The 18,429-nt window shown below is 35.5% G+C and overlaps 1 protein-coding gene across 1 annotated transcript in view; it reads right to left on the bottom strand.

Moving 5' to 3' along the window:
• The window catches only part of LOC140166573 (contactin-3-like), a 177,565-nt gene that overhangs the window by 36,467 nt on the left and 122,669 nt on the right, over positions 1 to 18,429 (bottom strand). Inside the window, 3 exon segments of the mRNA XM_072190069.1 lie at positions 6,762 to 6,832; positions 9,349 to 9,580; positions 9,975 to 10,045. Of these exon segments, the coding sequence (XP_072046170.1) occupies positions 6,762 to 6,832; positions 9,349 to 9,580; positions 9,975 to 10,045 (374 nt within the window).

The following is an 18,429-nucleotide window of genomic DNA, read 5'->3' as shown; positions in this document are numbered from 1 at the left end:
GAAATACTTATGGACGCTGAAAATATTATTAGGGAGTGACCACAAAAATTGTCTAAGATTATGACAATTTAAAATAAGAAGCCTTCAGATATAACTTGGTATATAAATTGTGGGATAGGCTTTTATAATGGTGGGGGCATTTAATTAAAGGGGTGCTACTATTTGGATATATATTTGGTAGATTGAACAAAGTAATATATTCCATTTGGCTTTCTCGAGAGAGAGTGATGTAAGTATTTTGTCAGAGTTACTTCGCACATGTGTGTTCTTTAAGTCAACAAGTAAGATTTAATACTACGTGCACTGACATCACTCTCTTGAGGTAGCCAAATGGACTATAGTGTGTTTGTGGGTAAAAATCCTTGCAGTTTTATATTTTCCACATTTCAGGGATGAAAAGAAGCACTGATATAGGCCTAATTTCCTGAAAATGCTTTAACATTTCCTGAAAATGTGCATATCCCTATATTTTGTAGTTTGTACAGGGAAGATCTTAACAAAATTTACTGAAATGGTATTTTACCTCCCTTTCTACACCCAAGTGTATGAAATTGCAAAATTTTATGACACACTTCAAAAAAAGTCTCCAATATGAAATAATTCTATTTTAAACCTTGAAAGGCTTGAAGATAGTTATAATGAGATGCTTAACATGTAAATATCAGCAGGTAGGAAATATAATTGACAAATCCCTAACTGTCTCTAACTACCTTGTGGGTAGACTGATGACATTCTTCATTGAGTGAACAGGAAGTAGTACATAAGGTCAAAAAGTTAACTTCTAGCTAGACCAATAGCTAACACAGGAAGCTTATTGCTTTAGCCAATTTCCTCTCAAAATTCATTAGGAATTCAAATATCCTGGCTTAGCACAAAAGCTGATTCTTCATGATTTTTCCCTTTTTCCCCAAATATTTGGAAACAAAATTAATGAAAGATACAAATCTTTTTAATCGGCATGCAAATCTCCTTGTTTCAGAATTTTCAAATTAGCAAATGGAGGCAATATTTTGCTACAATTTTTTATCATTTGCAAATTACGATGGTAAGTTTCTCATATTATTGATGATTTATGAGTGTAATCTTGAAAAAGATTTTTTATTATCTTGTATGATGGTTTTCTCATAATGTTCACTACCCATATCTACTGCTTTTCCTTGTGGGATTTTCCAGAATTTCCATTAATATTCCCATCCCTAACTTGTTGGTTAACTGTTTTGTCTCCACCCTATCTCCACATTCAATTGCCTCTCTGATTTTTCTTAATTGCAGGTTGATGTTAAAGCAAGAACAATCCCAGATATTCAAGAAAATGTTAATTGCATGCCGCCTTTAAAATTTGTTCTGTGATATCATCTTTGATAAACGTTTATCAGAAAAGCTTCAATTCAAAGTTGTCTGACCAAGTAGCTCTCAAAAAACAAGACTATGAGGTTTAAGTCTAATACACCAAAATGTAATCTGATTTCACAAGTAAAACCTCTGGCCAAAAGCCAACCTATTTGGCATGTTCGTCTTTGGCATGAGGTATCATCATAATATATGGGTTGCATATAATTTACATAGTCTTGTTTAACATGATTTGTTTAAATATTCCAGTGCAAAATAAACCCTCATGGACCTACAAACATTTTAACATTTTAGAATGTTCATAAAATACCACATTTGAATCAAGCCCCTGAAAGCTCTAAAAGTTAGTATTCACCGTCGTAGTGTGATGTCAAAATCGATCATTGCTATCTGTGTTCAGGACCATGATCAAAATGATCACAACACAAAGTCAATGGGTTGCTATCTGTGTTCAGGACCATGATCAAAATGATCACAACACAAAGTCAATGGGTTGCTATCTGTGTTCAGGACCATGATCAAAATGATCACAACACAAAGTGAATGGGTTGCTAACAGGTGTGCAAACCAAGCGTGAACAAGTTACTATGGTATGACGTATTCACTATGCCAGCAAATACTATACAGGGAAAAATGAGAAAAAATAACACTTTGTACTGATGTTGAGCAGATGAACGACCGACCAATTACACTTAATTTCCACATCGCAACTTAGAGTACAGCAAGACCTATCATTGCAACCAACACAAACAATGAAATGTACTGTTATACTGAGGATTTGGCTTGGATTTGAGCGTAATTCCTGTACAGGAACTCTATGATGACATATGTTGGCATTTCATTGGCAACATAGTTTTCAGCATTAAGAACAGGTGAAAATCAGTGTAAGCCCTTTTAATGCTCTCTGTCTAGGAAGATTTAATTTGAGACAAAATTTTCAAAATACATAAAAGCTAAGGTATACATTCTAATATTAATCAGGAATGTTCATACTTGACAATATCCAGTGTACGTATTGAATGATAATTATTATTTTTTTGAAATTTTGTTGACATTATTGTCTGCTGCCAAAGTGTGTACCGGCTGCAAGTGAATCACAAACAGGTACTGATTCGGTAGATCAGCAGAAAAATCTTTTGCCAATGCAAATTGAATGATTGTATGAGATAGCATGGGTCTCAGTAGCAGAAAGATGTGTGCCCAATAGCCACCACACATTAACAGAGAGCTCTGTGCTACAAAGTTCTCTGTGACTGAAATGGAATTATGTCTTTGTGCCACTGAATCATGCAATTACCATAAAGATACACCTATTGGCACACATAGGCTTCTTCGCTTTGGGGACAATTTCTTGTGCTTAAAATTTCATTTATGTTAAGGGAGCACATAGAGTCATAAGGCGAATCTGTAGAGTATCCATACAGCAGCTAGTGGACATACGTCTTTGTGCTGCTGAGCTGTCTACATCCAATTATTGGTACAGAAGCTAATGGACTTACATCTTTGTGCCACTGAGTCCTGTGCTATCTACACTGAATCATGGTCTGTCAACATGCAATTACCATAAAGATACACCTAATGGCACACATAGACTTCTTCGCTTTGGGGACAATTTCTTGCGCAAACAGAGAACTCCTTCCATTGCAAATCCCATGCCCTTTTTGCTGGTAGGATTTATACGGGTGGGCACATTTGGTTTGTGCTTAAAATTTCATTTATGTTAAGGGAGCATATAGAGTCATAAGGCAAATCTGCACAGTATCCATACAGCAGCTAGTGGACATACTACCTTTGTGCTGCTGAGCTGTCTACATCCAATCATTGGTACAGAAGCTAATGGACTTACATCTTTGTGCCACTGAGTCCTGTGCTATCTACATGCAATCATTTATATAGCACCTACACATATCTCTTTGCACCACAAGTCTTGGGGCTATCTTGATGCAATCATTCATACAGCAGCTTCAGGACATACATTTTTGTGCTAATTAGCCATCATTATAAAAATGTCTAAATTTTTGAACGTCTGTAAATGTCTTTCTAGCTTTGATAATACTTTCACCAGTTTAACTTTGTTTACTTCTCAAAACTTACGCTTGGCTAAAACAAGGTGCCAATGTTAATGTACCATGTCATGTCTATGTAATTTATTCCTCCGGCTACATAGACCATAACCATAGTCATAAATAAAAGCTAAACCAAATTTGCAGAGTCATAATTTTATACAAATACCTCACTCTATTTGACAAGCCTTTTCCTTAGATTTTATGAAAATTTCTTGGTTTGGCATAAAATCTGTATATATTGTCATGGAACTTATTCACTTTTGTGGCATATGAAGTATCATTTTGAGCCAAAACAGCTTCATTTTCAGCAGCATGGTTCAAATTTGAAATCAAGTTAATGACAGCTAAGCTAAAAACATGATTTTTATATCCATTGATGAGCCCAGGTACAGGGGTGGTCATCCAAATCATTCCTATCAGCCCTCAAAAGGTGTAAGTGTTCTGAGCAAATGGATGGTACCTAGTGCATTCAAAGGACATTCTCTGAGTGTACAATCACAATAGGATAACAGAACTGTGTTCTGGTAGATGAGCATAATCTTATATGTTTTTCATGTGCAATAACCACATGAGACAGCTCCAGAAATGACAAAAATATTGAACATTTTAAATTGTCTGAATTTACAAATTATACTTAGTCAAAATTAAGAAATGCATTGAAGACCAACATTGACCTAGCAATTCTATATAGACTGAAGGCAAATATCTTACAAATTATACTCACAACTAGGCCTAATATAGTGTCGTGCAAAGTAATATCACTTGATAACATGCTACTTGATTTTACCCAGACTCATAACTAGCAGTTTATCATAGCTGCGTTAATTACCCGTATCACCGCACGTAAGCTTATGTGGTAGGATACAAATTGGTGCCAAACCAGAAAATCCACCCCATCCTTTCATATGTTTACGCAAGCTACAGATTTCAACCTACACACGTCTGTCGTCTGTGATTTTGAAACTTCTTTGAAATAATTACAACCATTTCTAAGAAACATTGCATCAGTGCTGATTAATAAATTATATATGTAAGTTTCAAAATATTGAAACTTTTTTTTTCAATTTTCTGTAAATTTTATAAAATTTGACAAGAAATTTGTCCTAGACAAGTTCTGATCTATCCACAAGTGGTTAAGTCTGACACGGGTTAAAAGGTTTTTAATGAGTGAGTCCACACGGAAGGCAAGATCCGCATCAATCTGGATTTATCTAGTGCACATAGACGACACGCGGCATGAGCGCCCTACACAAGCTACACACTGTAACACACTTGCAAGTAACATCCTCACTACGCAATCATTTCCCAGATGCAGATCACAATGCTAAACTTAACCCCCTGAGCACTACCTGCCAATCTAACATTGCCTCTGATTGGTCAGTTACATGATATCTTCATTTTAATCACCAATCAGAATGGAGCTTTGCAAATAATCCACCCCAATTTTTTTGTGTGGTGAAATTATTCTAACAATGTTGTTGATTGGTCCAATTGATAATAAAAACCTCTTTTTGGCCAATCGGCAGGTAGTTCTCATGGGGTTAATGCGGATCAAGAAAATACACACTGATACGCACTATGCACATCTCCCCACCTGTTTGAAGTCACCTAATGATTAGCTGAAATAAACTAATGTTATCTTTTCAATGAGCCATATAGATGATAAGATGGCACCCTTAGCACAGGTGATGGGGTCAATTCTTAGGCCTACCTTGTAATATGGTTACCTGTTTGTTACAATGCCCATGGGATAAGTGCTCACAATATCTAGCTTCCTTACATTCTGAAAATGACCTGGAATCTCAATCAGTAGGATTCTCAATGAAACGAAAAACTCTTCAATTATATCTTTATTCCAGTATCTTTTATATTTTATACACTTGAAGTTATTAAATAGAAAACTTCTTTGAACAAGCTCATTTGGCAGATTTCCACAAAATGTTTTTTAATGCAGTTATACCTACCTGTAAAGCATGGGCCATTTTTCTAGTTTAATTTTGAAAAAGTGCTACTGCAAAAGTGGACATTTTGACCCTTCTTTTTGCCTTCCTGCTTTTCACACTTCAAGCAGCCAATGGCGGCACTAATATGTTTTTCCCAGAGGGCATGAGACAAAGTGAATTTCCTGGGGTCAAAAATCATGAATTTTCCACAAAATTGCTGCAAACATTTTAATTATTTTGATTAAATATAATACTGGAACTTAAACAAAGATATTGCTTGTATGTATACATCAATGTATGGAAATTTAATATAAATAAATGCTAAACTTCACAATTTTACAGCGTCCTATCAAATTATCGCCTTGACATCTTGATATTTGAATCCATGGAATTTATATTTTCGTAAATTTTTCACTATTTCAATCTATTTTTATCACTTAACAATCCATCTGATAAACTTTTCTCTTTAAAAAAACTCTTTAAATTTTACAATAAAAAATTTCAGTCTCTTCCTTGTGTTTTCTATATTTACCTCTCAAAAGCCTTTCTGATAGTTACTATTGACTATACCGTAGTTCCCTAACTGCATCCTAACCAACCAACCAATCAACCAATATTGCATGCAAAGTCATGAGTCATGATAGATATACAAAATAGGAGAGGGCTTAATTTGATGTTCCCTCTTTGCCTAATTTTAACATCTTTTATGATTTATTGGAGAATTAAAAAAAAGAGCTATTATCATGTTTATTTTTTAAATCTAAGCATTGTTTTAATTTCAAGTATAAAAAACAATAGTCTTTGAATTGTTTTCATGTATGAGTTGAAAGTACTATGTTTATGTTAAAATATGTATTATTTCAAGCAATTCAGATTCTCTTTCTGTTAATATATTGTGCTATTCCAGTTGAAATCCACACATCCCCTATGGAAGACATGACCTTGATCTCCCACACAGGGAGTGTGAATTTCAAATGGAGTTACCTAAATGGGTGACTCCATTTGATATCTATACCCCCTGTGTGGGAGATTAGGTCCTGTCTTCTATAGGGTAAGTGTTAGGATAATGGGTATGTTTAGGGTTAGGATTAGGACTTAGGTTATAGCTTAGGGTGAAGTTTAGGGTTAGGATTAGGGTTTATTATTTTTGGACAAATGATCCTTCAGACTATCCACTGACCTGTAACCCAAATTTCACCCGCTTTTTGATTGGAGGGGTCTGTCTTGTGATCCCACTGGTTACACCAGGGATGTCACCAGGATGGGGTGTGGGGGACAAATTAGCCAATGACAAGGCTTTTGTCCCCTTGGAGTGCAGAGGGCTGGTTTACACCTCCCACCTGCTGGTTATTCCCTTGGTGACAGTGATTCACAACTCATTTCTTAATATTTTACAACTTACCTCCCATGTAACTGAGATAGACGTCTGATTTAGTACTCTGACTACAACATTCTCTGGACTTGAGGAAGGTGCTAAGGAAGAAAAAGAAACATGGAAAAAAAAACATTACACTCAAAATGGAATTCATTAAAACATTCAGGGGATAACCTGAAATTGTTTACAGATATCAACATTTAAAAAAATAAAAACAAATGTACCACAGTGAAACCTCCTTGAGAGATGAAAAGGTGAAAAGGTGGTCTATTTTTGTCAAGAAGCTCATCCCACAGATAAAAAGAATTAAAGTAAAATTTTTTTAAACCCCTAAAAAACCACATTCCGTATTAGGTGTTTAACTTGGGAATTGAGATGGTCTTAACAGAATAAGACTGCTTTTTTGAAAGAGATGTTGATTTTAAATAAAAATCTATTTTGGTGATTTTGCCGGGTTTGTTAGTTTACACCGAGGGGGGAAAGTGAGCCTACTCCCAAACCATGCTTCAGTTAAATTCAAATCATAAATCACCTGTTTCCAACTCTGGCTGTTTATACTTAAATAAAATCAAGGCAATTTCATTTATTCTTATTTGAATCTCTCAGCCTGTGTTAACAACGTCATAGAGTATTGAATAACTGTTTTATGTGTTTATTTGATCAGAAGCATTTCCTCTGTATCATTCACACACATACACCAATATACAGAGTGTCTCTGTATCATCAAAAACTTGCATTTTTAGGTATTTTAAAGGAGGCATTTTTGAAAATTGAGTTACTGTAATTATTACGTTATACATAAAATAGGCTATCATTTACTGGAAACACCAAAGGTCTAGCATACTTGGTTCTAAAGTTATGATGTTTTTTGATGTCTATTTTCTTATGTATTTTATTGTTTTTTTACTCCATATTTTTGCCTTTATCTCAGTTTCAAATTTGCCGCCTTTGGCCCCCATGGACCAGATCGTGTCACATATGTGACCCGATTTAGTCCACTCAGGCTAATGTTAGCAAATTTGAAAAAAAATGAGATATAGTCAGAAATAGGTTAGGATTATACAAACAAGGGAAGAGGCTTTAGCTAGGATTATAGTTAGTCACAATTAAACCCATCGTAGAATGTTTTTCAAACAAATTCAGGCTACCGGGTGATCATGAATATCACCTATGCGTGACTTCCCGAGGATTGACCGACATATGCCATGCTCAGTGCCTGGTATTCCAGATAAAGACCATTGATTGATATTTGAATCCATGGAATGGATTAAAACTAAGATATTTTCATAAAATTCTCTATTTCACAAATGCAAGTGTCAATTTTTAAAATCAAAAAGTATATGAAAGCTATCATATTGTGCAAATGTAAATATTATTTGGTCATGTTTGATTCAGGCTTTAAACTGCCCAAAAATTAAAGTTTCCAACAATACATTTCTTTCAGGGACACCCTGTACATCCACCCATTGCACATTAAAGAATGAACATATGTTGTCTATATTATGATACCGATGTTATAATTTAAATTGAATGATCATACAATAAATAAGATATAAATCACAAAACATCATGACAGTTAACACCTCCCCACCCAAATTACATAGAATCACTGATATTATCAGGTAACCAATATGTTGAGTCATCTATAAAGGTGGTTCAAAACAATGTAATGAATGGCTAATAGATTTTAAGTTTGATCAGTATTATTATATTTATGATCTTTGGGCTTATTGAATAATATTAGAATAAACCTTTAACACAATCTGATAGCAATAAAATGATACAGCACATCATTCAAATAAACTAGAAACTTAGGACCAGGTGTTCAAATGTGGGAGTTTTCTCAAGTGAAAAAAAAAAGTAATTTTGATACTTAAACCAAAGTCCCACAAGGTTGTCCACTATGAAAATTACAGGACTGTATCGAGCATAGCTTTTGAGAATTGACCAATCACACTTCGAATATAGTCGGCGTAGCACGGTTGAGGTTCCGTTGCACGATTGTGTTATTCCACGCAAAGTACGCTTATACAACATTACAGTGCTCAAAAAGTACATCTTCTCATGATCAAGAATGTAATATTTTGCCTATAGAAGATGCTACCTTTTTCCAAGCTGGAAGATTGACCATCCAGCATTTCATCACCACTGCCTACCCACCATGCAGAAGTCATCACGGGGTTCATCAGTGTGGAGTGCGATAATTTAAGTAAAAAAACCAACGTCTCACTTTTCTACCAGTTCCATCTTGAAAACCTGAGCAAGTTCCAGGAATCAGCTTTCCCTCCCCACATCTGTACAAAGATCATATCTCTTTGATATTTCCAATACAATTACAAATAAATATAATTATTGTATTTCTGTATTTTGAATCATGGTATTTATAATTATCTTGTAGTTGATGATAACCATTATACTTATTTGTAATATATTGTAAATACATTGTAAATACTGTATGATACTTTGTAAATATTGTGTATCAGAATATATTTTGTTGCTATATAACATGTATCAATGAGGGCCTGCTTGAAAAGCAGTGCTTGTCACTGAAGCAGTATAACTCTAAATAAAGAAAGAATAAATAATAATAATAATATATCGTCAACCCTCTTACCATCGGCCAAAGTCCTATCTGTAGCCAATGAACTATATGGTCCAACTCCTTCAGCATTGAAGCCTCTCACTCTCACAGTATACTCAGTCCATGGATTCAGATCAGGGAGGATTATGGACAGTTCTGATATGGAGTCCACTTGTACTACCTCCCATGAACTGGAAGAGTCTTGATCTTTGTAGAATACATCATAGCCTAGGAGTTCTCCATTATGTTGGTCAGGTGGTATTTGCTGAAAAAGTGACAAGAAATGAAGTTACACAAATGCTATTCATGAATATGGCTATAAAAAAAACTAATGCTATATCCCAAAGCCCATGGTAGTTTCAAAACAAATGCAGAATGCGTTTTTTTTAAACAATGTGAGTATCAAATCAATTAAATTTTCTTCAAAATATGTCTCAGAATTTCATGATTTTACAGCAAAATACTATTTAAAAAATATATATATAATGAATTTGCTGTTTCTGTTTCAGCTGACATGGATACTCTAAGAAAACCTAACCAAATCCAAATATAATCTGTAACACTGAAATACTAATTCAATTCTAACTTAACCTAACAATTTCAAAATCACATCTAACATTTGATGAAAATCAATATTTCAAACAAAATGTCTGACTTACAGTCCAAATGACCTGTAGACTTGTGGATGATATGGCTTCAACTGTTACACTCTCAGGGCTAGCACCAGGAGCTGAAATGAGATAAACAAAACAAAATGTTTCAGAATAATAACTATCAGTAACTATGGTAACACATGTCCTTCTAAAAGTAAATAATAAAGCTACATTTGTAGAGCATCTTCCTGGTACATTAAATACCAGGTTGTCAATAGATTTTTGTTGTGAAATATAGTGAAAAGAAGTTGTGCTGTCAATTTATTTTTTGCTTTCAGAAATATGAAAATGATGTCTAAGAAACCTTTCAACAATGCCATGGCAAGCACGGTGCTGGGGAAGCCATGGCTCTTCTTTTTGAAAAATTTGTTTAAGTTTTTCTTAATAGCTTTATTCCAAATGTTTCGTTGACAGCGATCAACATTTTGATGGCTGCCCTACATCTGTTAACCTTGTACCGCCCTGCCTTCCAACATTGAAAATACTTTCACAATATTTTAACCTGCAAGGTGGGCAGTAACAGTAAGGTCAAACCATGTTAAACTGAACTAATTTTGCTTGGTCACATTATACATTCACATCAAGTGGTGCTTCAAAATCAGTGAATTCCTTGGTGTGTCTGGCAGAGCGAGTTGGCGCAGCGATTGTTCCCTGGTGAAGCATCACTGAGGTCCCGGGTTCAAGCCCCGGCCATACCCAAGAACTGTATGTGCACTTGATTTATCCCAATCCATGCTCTCGCAGATTTTTTCTGGGATGTCTGGTCTACTCCTGCTTTCAAAATTGGCGAATTCAAAAAAGCTTCCTTCACCCAATGGAATTTGGGGAGCTGCACAGATAATTGGTGGATGTTACATTCTAAGTGCCGATAGGTTTGCATTGGGTTTCACTTAACAATACCTGTGTGATGCTTCACCATGGCAGCAAAATTACAGTGCTTTGAATCCTTTGAAATCTGGTAAAAAGGTGTTATATAAAATCCAAAATTTATTCATTCATATTGGTAGAAAAATATGCATTCACACATAATTTCTTTATCAACTTTAAATTCAAAGTCATAATCAACATATCATTCTCTTTGTCTTCGAAGAGTTTCTTTAATATTGCAGAACATTGGGTAGATTATCAAAATGTTTTGCCCTAATGTCTATGTAATGTAATTCAAATATTGGAACATACATGAACATTATGAGATTTGAATGATGTTATTTCTAACAAAACTGCCAATGACACTTTCTACCTGCCCAAAATGCTTTCATATGAAAGCAATTGTAGAATCTCTTTAAACCTGGGAATTGATTCCCTGACTCCCCGCCGTGTGGGTCTAGTGTAGAAACAGGAAATAGTTTGTAATGAATGACTTCCACACAATATCAAGTCCACCGACAGGATTCCAACAAACAAACATATAACCCTGAGATGATTCCCTGGCCAGCCCCATTACTGACTGTACCATCAGTATGATTAAAACTGACAATCAGTTTATGACTTGACAAAATGTGTGGAGAAGTAGATCATCTGATGAGTCTACATGATGTATGTGTAAGGAATAGCTGCTCTCAGTATAAAGTATGTGTGTCTGCACAAAGTGTTGGAATAAGCCAACATTTTCACGGGGTCTTTGCCAGGACACTTTGAGCCCTTATGTCTGACACTCTAGGCCCTTGACAATTTTCCCACCTAATTCCTAATACTGTCTACACCTATGTTTGGTCTCAGCATATGTGCCTGTGTAAACTGTAAACACCATCAATTGGGGACACTCACAAGAAATCACTGTGGACACTCAGGAACAGTTGTCCGCACTTGCTGGACAGTACCAATTGGTAAATAGCATACAGACACAGTAGGTTGTAAGGTCTATCAACTCAAATGTGTTCGTCCACTGTATGGTAAATATAATAAAGTGTATATTTCTGTCTGTGGGGGTATGCTAATGCTTACACAACTGTAGGGGTGTATATGTGCCTTTGCAGACACCATCTATCCAAGTAGACACACAAGAACAATGGCAGTCCATGCTTACTGATGTTTTTATAAAAATAGCATAAAAACACAGTGGATTGTAACATATGTCCGTGCTCAGTGGAAAACTGCAAGGTCTTTGCCAATGCTTACACATAATTGTGACACGATCAAGAGAAATGAGTCGGATGTCGCTAATATTGATTTTGAGATATTGACAAAGAAAGTTTTTTAATTCTTTTGTTTTACGTTGTTTTTCAGCGATTGATAAATTGACATAACTTTGCAAAGAAAAGTAGTATCAACATGGGGTTTTCAGTTTCTGAAAGCTCCAAGAGTCCTCTTTAGAAATGTATATAAAACTCATTTTCGACCAGGGTCGACATGTGACTCATTCCTCTTGATCATGTCACAGATGTGTGTGGGACAGGTGTATGTATTAACAATTTTTGATAAACCAAAGCACAGTAACTTGTTCTATGAATACACAGGGCAGCTATGAACAGGTAAGAGTCAAGCCTGATTGCTTTCATGTAACACATTGACAAATGATTGCAAGCAAACTTTTCAATTTGATGGATATAGGATCGCTGACAAAACCGGAAGAAGATGCTCCCGTATGGACTTTGTCAAGTAACACTTAATGTCAGGGAAAAGTAAGCTTGGCTCAAAAGTTGAGAAAGGATTAACTTTATTGGTCTTAAGAGATTTAAAGTGTTACATTATCTACCACATATCTAGGGTAGTCCTTGCTGTGATTGGTTACTGTTGATTGGTTGATAGAAGCACTACTTAGCCAGCCAGGTCAGTCCAAGGGGACTCATCTTTTTGTCCTTTTCTGAGTGAACTTTCTGAGCTGAACCACATTTTTTTAATGGTGAAAATATTGCTGCACTCTCTCCATTTTGTACCCTAGCTATGCCTCTGATACCCAGGGTGTATAGCTAGCCACCCATCATTTTGGATGGACAGTTTGCTCCTGGGACAGGCAAAATTAATGGTTGTGACATATGTTAAATTCTACAAGTAATGCTTGAATAAGTTATGTGAACTCAAAACAATACCATACTAATATGAAGGCTATAGTAATAGCTACCCCTAGAAGAGGCAGAGGTCTGGTTTATGTTTTCAGGGTCAAATTTTGGACTGGTAATTTTGGTGAAAATGACAGGCACTTATCAATTCCCGTATCAATTCCTAGCTAAGACCCTCCTGCTACCTGCTTGCAGTATGTCTGGTTATTATTGACAAAATTAAAACATGGTAGTTGTAGTAGAAGAAGGAATATATGCCAACAAGAAAACTTATTTGAAGATAATATGATTCCCATTCGCAGACACAATAGCAGAGCAATCAATCAGTAATTATCACCAATTGCTTTATCTTGAGGAAATCATACAACTTGATTACAAACAAAAAGATCAAACCTGGAAGTAATTTAAATACCATGCAATATCATTGCTTGCAAATTCACAGTTCAGCCATGTTTTCTATCTGATTACATTAGGATTCTTAACATTTATTTGCATCAAATAGGCAAACTAAAGTGACTTATCTGCTGTGCAGTGAGCCTTAATTTACAATGTTTTAACACTCTCTACAGCCCCAGTAGTTGTCTTATATAGTTTGGCACTTGAATGCAGGTTTGATTGCAGGTTCGATTGCAGGTTCCCCCTACTTGGAAGAATATCCCAATCCTACCAAATAAAATATATTTCAGTGTACCTCTGATTGAAGTCAACCATAAGTACCATGCTTACACATTCACAAATACATACATAGCAAGATATTCATGTTCCAGCTAGCATCTATCAACCGATATTATTTGTCATCGATAGACCTAATGAAATTACATTACAGCCTTGCAAACATGAATGGGAAAAGAAGCAATACATTAGTGGTGTCTGGTACTCATCAATAATATCCTGTTATTAATGTGGTCATCTAATTGTCTTAAATAATTAACTTGACACCCAGCTGAGACATAACAAAGTATCATTTATTTACAGGGTGTCTCTTGATTGAATTGGGTTCTTTCTACTTGGCTCTGCAGCGTAAGTGTTATGGCTCTTATGTCTGATAGGAGGAGGCAAAAGTAAGTTCTTGTTTCTGGAACTATAGATAGCCTATGTTTCTAAAACTATGAAGCCTAAAGTAATTGTTTAGCCCAAGTAGGCAACCTAGATGTGACTGATTATCCTCAGCTTGAGTGGTTTACCAGCTTGACAACAGTATAGCTCTGAAGCACTGAATCTGACATTGGGATGGATCAGCAAACACAACTATCCAAGAAGGCTGGGGTTTGGCCTTATCCCCCGGATGCAGCAAGAAGCAAAGTTTAGCAGCCAATAATGGAGTCATGTTTGGAGAAGTCTGTAGTGAGAGCGCACACAGCGTAAATACGGAAGTGGGGTCCTGATTGACAAATTCAATTGACTGACAATCATAACAACAGACCGTCATCTGATTGGCCAATTACGCGTCAAAGAGCAGCGCTCATCAAAGCTCGGCGTATCTTGCTCATAAACAGGGCATGCACGTCAATCTGAGCAAGTGAGTGCCATACATCCCTGGAAGCTAGTGTAGGGTTGTTGTTAGGCAAAGATCACAGCAGAGAAAAATGTCAACTTCCCGGGAAGATAAACCACATTTCCCACAATTTCTATGTATTTCTTTATTTGAAAAAGCAAAATTTCCCTTCAAATACCCAATTTTCCTGGGAAGGATCTCCTGGATTCCCCACTTTTTCCTGCCATGGGCAAAGATAGATATCCTGCTGAAATAATAACAGAATGCTCAAACATGATCCAATGCCTCATCAGGAAAATGTTCAAGTTAAAACATGACAAAAACTGAACTTGTTTATCTTTCACACTGATTCAGTCTTTGTCATGTAAGCTACACCAGAAACATCAGTGACAACAGCAATAGGTCTTACTAAGCTTTGTCTTTATCATTGCTTAGTTATAATTGGTAAGTACTATTAACAGTTGATCCCATCAAAACTATGTACTACATCCGGGATAAACATTATGCGTCATCATTTAAGGATGCAAGCAGACCGCGTTTGGCAGGAAATTTATGAATTTGATTTTCTCTATAACTTTGAAAGTAAGGAAGACATAGATATATTATGAATACATATACAGTCACCCGATGAAGGGCCAGGCTGGAAATTTGTGTATTAAATTATCTTTTATGACAATAAATTATTTGTGTGCGTGTTTGTTTTCTAGATGTATTAAGTATACAAAGTAAATGATGACAGGAACTCAACTGTATCTTTGACAAATTACCCAGTTTTTGAAGGCGGTCCAAAAATGTGATTTTTCTGTTCTTGTAGCTAGTTACGCATACACTTTAAAATGACAGAAATTTTACATTGTTATTTTAGAGTCAAAAATCTAGTTCCAACTTTCTCAAGTTTTTTTAATTATTCTTATTTTTCAAAATATAGACCGATATTTTTTTGCCATAAAACAAATTTATGGACCTAGTTAAAAAAACAGAGAAAACAACTAGACCTTTGTCCCTTGATTAGTAATATATAATTTTCATTATTTAGACATGAAAGTGTAACTAGTTATAGTGGATCAAAATTTTAGGGGGAAAGTCAAATTTGTTGACTTTTTCAAATATTGGTATTTTATTACCAAATTTCAGAGAAACATGCGAATTTATTTAACCATTTCCTTTCCAAAAATGTTTCCTTTTCCTGGCTTTTGTTCTTTTAAAGTGATAATGTAAATAAAGTTTAAACATTTCCAACCAAACGTGATCCTATTTAAGATCAAAACCTAGACACATGGTACATCCATCAGGTGACATGATATCACAGAAGATTTTGAGATTTAACTAACTAATTGTGAAGAATTACATAGATCCTAAGATTATGAATATCAAAGTCATAGCACATCCCACAATGGTGATATAATCATGCAATCCCCATGCATGTACTAATGACTTAAATGCTCAGATCCATTACAAATACTTAGTCAAGGCTGTGCTGTGTACTTTAATGTAGGCGGGGGTATGTGTATGTGTCCTCAAACATGTACTCATAAAGAAATACAAAAAATGCAACATTTGACAGAAAAAAGCTAAAACATGAAAAGTTTGCCAAATCAGATTTCAGCCTAATGATTGCAAGATTTAAGTCCGATGGCTGCAAGATTTAAGCCCGATGGTTGCAAGATTTAAGCCTGATGGTTGCAAAATTTAAGCCTGATGGTTGCAAGAGTAGCCAAAGTAACAACAAAAACCATGATTCAAAACAACTAACAAACAAATGCAAGAAAACAAACATTGTATTTCCTACTCTCCCACCTCCATAACAATAAACTTCTTAACAAGGGACCTAATTTTCTGTTTGTGCATGTGTGTGGGGGGCGGGGTGGTGTGGGGGGAGCATGTGAGTCTGAGTACAAGTGTACACACCTGTAAACATCTTGGGTTAATCCAGTTGAAATCCATACACCCCCTATAGAAGACAAGGCACAGACGGAATGTAGATTTTTAAATCACCCATTTGGGTAGCCCCATTTGAAATTCACACTCCTTGTGTGGGAGATCAAGGTTCTGCCTTCCATATTGGGTGTATGGATTTCACTTAAATAGACCACACCAACACATTGCCCAAGTCTGAGATCACCAATCTACCACAGCTGACTATTACATACCGCAACATTATGTCATTCAAACAAGCCAGCAGTAAGCTTGCTTGTATACCATGTTCATTAATTAATTGAGGATTAATTCATTTCCTTTATTTCACACAGATCTGTCAGCAGGATCATCATTGACCATGTACAGGGTGCATCCTTAACATAACTATCATGGTATGACAAATAAACAATTATTTTATACAAATTAGGGTTTCTCAATAGGAAGCTCAAGCCAAATCCGGCCCATGATTTCAAATGGCTCACAAACAACTGCCAAGGAAAAAAATGGAAAAAATAATAATAGATCTTAAAAGGGCATTTCGTGATCCACAGCATCATCCCCCTACTTTTCTCAAAAAAGTTAATATTTTTATATCACTGGAAACCTCTGGCTACAAAATGTTTATGTACAAAAGATTTCTTGCAGGTTAATTCGTTTAGCAAAGATATCGTGAAATTTGAATTTCGTTCTGGTATCCAGAACGAAATTATAACACATTGTCTATGGAGCAGTGTAATGCACATAATCATGCATAACTCACACACGCAAAATCGGAATCAACTGAAATTTTGGGAATAAGCTTCTTTCATGGATGTCTACTGAAAAATGTCATGAAAAGAGGATGCTAGGATCACAAAATTACTCCTTTAATGCACATAAATGAAACATGTTGAATTTGATGTTAGGCATTGTAAAACAAATGCATCATGTGTTCAAGTACAAAAGTCACTCAAACTTATTTTGCAGATTTCAGAACCATCCATGTCCTGTAAAAAATTATTTCTTGTAGCTTAATTCATTTCAACAAAAAAAACCATTGGCCCTATAGAGCATGCTCATGAACCTCACCCGTCGTTATGCTTGTGGTCTGTACCCCAGGTCCAGGCTCACGTGCTCAAGATTTTACTGGCCCACAAAATTAACTAGGTTTTAAAATTTGGTCCCCAGATAAAAACAGTTGAGAACTCCTGCAGTGCATGTTTTATATCTGTAATACAAAAGTTTTCACTGACTTGCATACAAAACTGAAATCCGGGGAGGGGAATAATTCATTTTTTTTTTGCACATAACTCATCTGTTGGGAGGATATTTCAAAGAAATATAATTGATGTTTACTAGGGCTTTCCTTGCTGAATGTGGCAGTGGCTGTACTTTGTAGCAATCGACGTCAATCCTCCACTATGACTATATTCCGATGGAAACTGTGATTATACTTTGTGGTTGGATTGATATCAATGGTTGAAATATTCCAATTTGATTCATTGATTCTTTTGATTGATTGATTCTTTTTATAAAGATTATTTTTATGTTAAAGATATGCTGTATGTTTACAACTAACAGAGGATAATATGCAAGATAATAAAGCTAAATTTAGGATGTTGGCATGTTATCAAAGGAAATGAAAATTTGATTTTATTCATAAGAATTAACTTCTGAACATCCTACACACCCTAATATTAAGGTGAGGGAGATGGCATAGGAAATATTTGCAGTTTGAGCAATTTAACCAAAACATTGCAACACGATTCTGAATATTGATACATTGATAGGAAACAAGGCGATGCTCGCATTTATATTTCCATGGGTCTTGCGGTTCTTGAGTTAAGGCCAACAGGTTATCAAATATATATCGAAATCGTTTTTACCCTCCCAAAAAAAACGTGCAAATACAATACTAACCAAGATTACGCACATACAGTCACACAAGTTGGCATTCATCGCGCAGTGTACGCTAAAAATCATCATGCTATGACAGACTGTGTTCATTCAATTGAAATTTCTACTATAGAGGTAAATGCTCCTCTCCAACCTGCCTTAAGGGGGTACTACA

The sequence above is a fragment of the Amphiura filiformis genome, chromosome 12 (genome assembly GCF_039555335.1).
Source record: "Amphiura filiformis chromosome 12, Afil_fr2py, whole genome shotgun sequence".
Lineage (NCBI taxonomy): Eukaryota > Metazoa > Echinodermata > Ophiuroidea > Amphilepidida > Amphiuridae > Amphiura > Amphiura filiformis.
This window is presented reverse-complemented; position numbering and strand designations above follow the sequence as displayed.